The sequence below is a fragment of the Dasypus novemcinctus genome, chromosome 29 (genome assembly GCF_030445035.2).
Source record: "Dasypus novemcinctus isolate mDasNov1 chromosome 29, mDasNov1.1.hap2, whole genome shotgun sequence".
In the NCBI taxonomy this organism is placed as follows: domain Eukaryota; kingdom Metazoa; phylum Chordata; class Mammalia; order Cingulata; family Dasypodidae; genus Dasypus; species Dasypus novemcinctus.
In genome coordinates this window covers 30,204,167-30,210,765 of record NC_080701.1, presented here as the reverse complement: position 1 = coordinate 30,210,765, position 6,599 = coordinate 30,204,167, and the positions used below count along the sequence as shown (strand labels likewise).

Genomic DNA, 6,599 nt, shown 5'->3' with positions numbered 1-6,599 from the left:
CTATCAAAAGCTGAACTTCTCCTTGCCTTTTGGATTCCATCCCCTTTCAGCTTCTTCTGAGTCACTTTATCACCTTTGCTGTCTCCTCCTCTGTTGCTAACTTTTAGAGGTTGAGTCCTCCAAGACTCACACCTTTGATATCTAGACTTTTCTACCTGATAGCTCTTGGATCATCCCATCCTCTTTCATGGCTTAAAAAAACATGTGTAAACCAATAAGTTCCAAATTTATATTTGCGTTTGTGGCCTCTCCTTCAAGTTCTGGACTTTATCCAACTGCCTGCCATCTCCATTGGCTATCTAATAGACATTTCAAACTTATCATGTTCCCTTACAGCTCTTCCTCTGCCACCAGACTTGGCCATCTCAGTAAATGATTTCCAGCCACCTAATTGATCAAACTTTGCTTCCATTTTATTTTTCCTGCTTGAAGTGCTCTTCTCTGGCCATTCAGATCTCAGCTTGAATGTCACCTCCTCAGAGAGGCCTTTCCTGAACCCCTAAACCTAAGGGGCCCTTCTTCCCAGTCACTAACTATCATAGCACCCAAAGCGTTAAATTTTCTTCATAGAACTTACCATTTTTAAAAATTATCTCTTTCATTTATTTGTTTGCTTGGTTTTTGTCTGTCTCGCTTCCCTGGAATATAAGGTTAATGAGAGCTGGGATTTTGTCTATCTTATTTATCCCTCTGTTTTTAGGCCCAAACTTGGCACATGGTAAAATCTCATTAAAAGTATTGAATATATGAATGAATAAATAAATAATATTCAGGATATGTAAATTGTCCAAAGTCACAGAGCCAACGATTTGAAACCAGATATGGAAATCAAAGCCCAGAGAGGTTTATTAAATTACTCATGGTCACAGAGCTGATAAATAGCAGGGAAGGGATGCTTTTCCTTCCCAGGAGGAATGTCTTCCTCCAAAGCTCATGTTTTTATGTTGATATTCACAGTATTTTATACATGAGAATGGTTCATTAGGGCCGTTGACCAGGAAGTCTGAAGTGGGGAGCTGGAAGCACATTAAATGTACTGAAACTAAACAAAGCCCTGCCCTGAGGGAAAGAGAGGTGTGGAGTCTCATTACATTTGCTCTGGGTTTGCACAAGGATCCCAGACCACAAAACAGTTGAACAGTTGTGGTTTGGGGATGCTTGGAGGTAATAGCGGGGCTTCACTGTCTTTTAGGAGGGAAGGGGTTATGAGAGTAAATTGGACATGTCCTAAAGTGGGCATCTTTGTCCTTCTACAGGTCTCGCTTTCTTGCCTGCCAGCTTGTCCTACTTCATCGGCACCAACCTCTTCGGTGTGCTGGCCAACAAGATGGGCCGGTACGTAGCCTAGAGAGCTGGGAAGGGGGGTAGGAATGTAAGAAGGGAGAGTCCTGTGGGGATTCCCTTGCACCTGGGATGAGGAACAGCTTCTCTGAGATTGAAAGTTCATGACAAGGGAGGATGGGGGTTGGATTAGTGGTGAGAGCAGTATGGAAAAAGGGAGGTCCTGAGCTTGTTGCTTGGAAGAGGCAGTGGTTATGTGAAGGACACCCTTTGCTCTCCAGATGTTTGCTCTATGGTTGAAGAGATACAAATAATCCCACAGGGAAAAGCCATGAAAAAAGGAGTATATTGGAGCACTGATGGTCAAACCATTCCATGGAGCCCTAAAGAGTTGCCCCAGAAGTGCCTCCAATTGAGGGCTGGAGGTATAAGTCTAGATTCTGTTGCTCCATTACAATCAGAACAGCTTTACTTTTATCTTTGGTGTTCAGTGTAAATATTTTTTAAAGTCTAAAAACCACTGCTAGGAGATCATAAAGGAATGAAATTTGGCATCCTTATAGGACTGAAGATAACATTCAAGACCAAATAAAATATGAATAGGTTGGAGATAGCAAAAAGTTATCATTTGAACTGGGAAATAGCAAGATCCAAATTTTGGTATTACTGTCATGGGCCATGTATTTTCTGAATCACCTGATTCCTTTAACAAATGAAAAGAATATATCCCAGTATGTACTCTACTATGGAACAGATGAGCCAGGGAAGAGAGGAGGGCAAGGAAAGGGCAGGGAAAGAGCTCTTTTGGATACAACCTGGACCTGTGGGGCTGACTCATCTTCTCAGGTCCTAAATGGTTGCTGGCTTTCGGGGCAGTAGGGCAGGCCAGTGCTGGTGGAGATGGGTGGCAGCAGGAAGGGATCTCTCCCCATAGCATGGTGTGGTGTAATAATGTCTTTTTTCTTCTAGGTGGCTGTGCTCACTGGTTGGAATGGTGGTAGTAGGGATCAGCTTGCTCTGTGTAAGTATAATAGCGACTAGTTGAGTGAGAGAGAGATCCAGACATTAAAGATCACTTTACTTTAAAATGAGCAGAGGATTGACTTGGCATAGGTCATTGGAAAGACCATTTCTGCTTGTGTAGGAATTAGCACCAGGAGAGCTGCCACCAATTGAAGCTGGCATCCCCTTGAGGGTAGGTGGGGAAGGTGGGGCCAGAACCCTGAGCTCTATGTATGGGCATATGAGGTAATGTGTATTCGTATCTATTTCTGAGGCCAGCAAAATAGTGCATTTTAAGACTTCATTTAGTCATCCCACCTGCCAGGGCCCCATAAGTCAACGGGGAAACCATCATTTGTGCTTCAGACTCTGGCACTGGAACATTGGTAAGAGAAGAAAGAAAGCCTTTTCCTTTTTCAAGATCCCCCTTTAAGCTCCCTAAACTTCCTGTTCTCCCTGCATGGAGATCCTCAGCACACTTGCCTCAGAGGCATGAGGTAAGTGAACATAGCTATAAAGTTTGTAGCACAGAGCCTGACCCAGCATCCGTACTCGGGAAAGCCTGGAGGCCCTGATCTGGAGTTTGGGAGGGCTCTGCTTTCACTACCAGTTTTGCCACTACCTATTTGTGTATTTTTGAACAGATTACTTAATCTCTATGGTGTTCAGTAGCCTCATCAGTGTGGAGAGGATTCCAATCATTTCTATCTAACAAGGTTGTTGAGTTATTCCATATAAACCACAAACCCTGTGTCTGGCACATGAGGAGTACACAGTGAATCCTCACCAATTTTTGATAAAACAGAAATACCCCTATGAGGGAGTAGCCCCTAAAATTTCTAAGAGCCACTAATATCTAAAGTGTGTGCTGAGCCTTCGAGGGATGAATGACACCCAGAAGAGAGCAAGGACTCACCCAAGGATAGGCATAGAATGTGCTGGGATGGCAAGGTTGGGTGGCAGGAAGGGCAGGTGCCCAGGAAGGGAAGTGTGGGAAGGAAAGGCATCCTGAGTTTTGTCAGGAGAGCGATGAGAATGAGTTTCACAGCTTGTTAATGTGCCACTTTCCCCCTCTAGCTTATGGGTAATTGGCTATGGGCCTCTGTTCTCTGGCTTGTTGTTCCAATGGCCACCAAGTTTGGGATTTCAATAAGACATTTGGAATGTGTTGCCAATTGAAAACAGAAGCAACTCCATTCTGTGAATAACGAAGACAGACGTTGTGTTTGGGTAGGGATCAGGATGGGGGTGGAGAAAGGGGAGAGTCCATGACAGAAAGGACCATTGTGATGGTATAAGGAGGTAAGTCTGAGGTTCAAAATTCATCTTGCCCCTTATTAGCTCTGTAACTTTGGGTAGAGCATTGGATCCAAATAGCACCACTCTGGTTTTCAAATCTTCAAAATGGAAGTAGATTCTTCTTCACAGGGAAGGTGTGAGAATCCAAGGATATAGCATACATGGCACAGTGCACATGCTTAATGGATGCATGTCACGTGAAAACCCTTTGAGTATTTGTTCTCACCATGACCCAACTTGCTGCTGATGACCACATCCACCTTTCCCCCTGAAGGTTCCTCTGGCTCACAGTATATTTGGTTTCATTGGTCTCAATGCAGGACTTGGCTTTACCATAGTTAAGAAGTGCTCTTTAGGGAAATGAGAAGTCTCTGAATGTTGGTTTGGTCAGATGTCTCCCCCTTCCTGCTTTTCTCATCAGAGGGGGTAGGTGGAAAGGCAAACGGAGTAGGAGTACAGCTGGTAGGGGTGTGAGAGTGGGCTCCTAATTCCTACCTGATGAATTTATTAGTACAAACTGCATAACATGGAATAGAGCTTGGGACTGAATGAAAATTTGAGGATCTCTAATCCAACAAAAGCAGAGAACACAAGAGAGACAAACCAAACAGGCTGATGAAAGACACTTTGCTGATCTGGGACTTCACTGAGGAGCACTACATAAAAGGGAGATTATTGCTTAAGCAGGTTAATGTAACCCTGGTATCTTAATTAAAAGATCTTTAATAAAAGAGGAAGAGGACTAGTATTGTAAGTTTGGGGGAGGTTTAACAAAAGAGAAGAAATTTATGGAGCAGGGGGAGAGAATTTGCATTAAATATTGAGACTAATTCCCTAAGGAAAACAGTCTTGCATTTCAATAATAGAGGATATTTACAAATTATTGGATTGTTAAAAAATTATTGGGGCAATTGTCTTAGGCAGTCAGTGAGGGAAATAGCTTTCTAATTTTAGAGTCTGCAGTCATAACATAAGAAGTTAACGATTAAGAAAAATAAACAAAAATAAATGGAGTAGAGCAGGCAAAGAGAGTAGACCGAACAGAGGAGGAGAGGAGGTCAGGATATCCCTGGCAGGGAGGGGGCTGAGGACAGAGGTAACGAACAGTGTCCTCTTTGTCCTGGCCACAGGTATGGTGGACTCTTCCATGATGCCCATCATGGGACACCTGGTAGACCTGTGCCACACCTCTGTGTATGGGAGTGTCTATGCCATTGTGGATGTAGCTTTCTGCATGGGCTTTGCTGTAGGTAGGTTGGGGTGGAAGAGAGGGGAGCACCCAGGACCTGGTGCCCCACTCTTCCTTATCTACTATTTTTTTTTAACCAGTCAGAAGTGGGACCAAGAGGCTCTGGATATTGGACCCCAGATATCCTCTGAGTCACCTTGCTGGCTCTAGCATTGCATCATCCATGTGAAAAAGGCTTAAAAACACGTGTGCATTTGCTTTACTCTTCACAGGCCCATCCACTGGGGGTGCCATTGTCCGGGCCATCGGCTTCCCCTGGCTCATGGTGATCATTGGGGTTGTCAACATCGTCTACGCTCCTCTCTGCTACTACCTGCAGAACCCCCCAGCCAAGGAGGAGAAGCTTGTAAGGGACTCTAACTCCTGCTAAACAAATACTCTCCACTGTGGCTCTCATTCCCTTTTGTCCTGTGCTTATATGGCCTCCCTCTATTGATAGTCTTTCCACTTTGCCATGGTGCCTAACTCCTTTTTTTGCTTTCCCTAGATAACCACCTCCTCTCTTACACAGGGCTTTTAAGAATGGTCTTAAGGAAAGAAGGAAAGAATTAAGGGCAAGGGTCACCCAAGGCATCCTATAGTTACAAGGAAGGTGTGAAATATCAAACTATCACACCCTCCCCCTCATAAGTGGGCAGAATTCCACTGAGCACCTTTCTTCATTCATTCACTTGTTCATGTGAGTCTGGCATTATTCTTACCAGGTCATCCTCTTTTAAAGTAAAAACATCCCATGGAAAGAACAGCAACCCGTGCTTTTAGTTAATAATGTACTTTTCTCTTACTTCAGCATGAGCACCCTGAGGGCCTGGATGGTTTGGAGATGGAGGTGGCATTGCTCAAAGGAAGGAAAAAGATAGGAAACCCTGATAGGGGAGGATCCTTGCTCTAGCTTGTACTAACCCAGCTAGGATCCAATTAAAAGTATATCAGAAGTTTGTACTGAGCAGAGTTGATATGCCTGGATACCTTGGGAGGCCCCTTGAGGTACAGAATGCAGAAAGAGGGTCCTATGCCTGTCAGGAGTCTTTTCTGAGCAACACTAGATTTACTCCAGCTGTGGGGGAAGGTGGTGGTAGGCAGGTAGAAGAGGCGCCATGCTTTCCCTTTCTCTTGCTGCAGGCAATTCTGAGCCAGGACTGCCCCATGGAGACCGGGATATATGCAACCCAGAAGCCCACGAAGGAATTTCCCCTGGGGGAGGACAGCGAGGAGGAGCCTGACTGTGAGCAGTAGCATCAAAAAGAGTTCCTGTGTATTGTAGACCTGAGGCTAAGACTTCAGCAGCCAGCTCTTGCCCTGGAATCCCATCATGAAGGGCTGCTCAGCTAGCTTCATGTCCCTCTCCCCTGGGAGTCTGCTTGCCTTTCCTCTCACCAAGAGTGCCATTTCTCACGTCTCTCCTCACCTGGGCAACCCGATTCGGGTGCTGGAAGTGGCCTACCTTTGTGGGAGGACAGGAGTGATGCTCTCTCCCAGGCCACTGTGAGGCTGATTAGACCTGAGCTCTGATGGTTCTGCAAGGGGTGACTCCTTCAAAGGACAGTGTGCCTCAAAACAAGCCTCTGTGATCCATTGTCCTAGTTTTCTTTGGTGTGTTCCCAACAGGTTGTAAGAGTTTGTCCTCTATCACTTGGTGTGGTGAGTTCCTCCCTGAGTTTTCTCAGCTGAATGGAATGTGTCCTCAACATACTCTTGGCAAATTGCCAGTTTGGGAACACTTTATCTGGTGTTCAAAAACTGAGTGTTTTTTGTGTGTGTTTTTGGT

General features: G+C 45.0%; 1 protein-coding gene across 1 annotated transcript; it reads left to right on the top strand.

The window, feature by feature from the left end:
- The first annotated feature begins 1,154 nt into the window (after positions 1 to 1,154).
- LOC131276539 (chromaffin granule amine transporter-like) lies at positions 1,155 to 6,067 on the top strand. Its single transcript, XM_058289821.1, has 7 exons — positions 1,155 to 1,164; positions 1,257 to 1,335; positions 2,251 to 2,302; positions 3,857 to 3,918; positions 4,711 to 4,832; positions 5,044 to 5,177; positions 5,954 to 6,067. Exons 1-7 carry the CDS (start codon positions 1,155 to 1,157, stop codon positions 6,065 to 6,067), a joined length of 573 nt encoding a protein of 190 aa, XP_058145804.1.
- Positions 6,068 to 6,599: the final 532 nt, after the last annotated feature.

Coding starts and splice junctions, on each gene's coding strand:
- LOC131276539 (XM_058289821.1), top strand. Junction 1,336..2,250: donor CTGGCCAACAAGATGGGCCG/GTACGTAGCCTA, acceptor TTTTTCTTCTAG/GTGGCTGTGCTCACTGGTTG. Junction 2,303..3,856: donor TAGGGATCAGCTTGCTCTGT/GTAAGTATAATA, acceptor TTCCCCCTGAAG/GTTCCTCTGGCTCACAGTAT.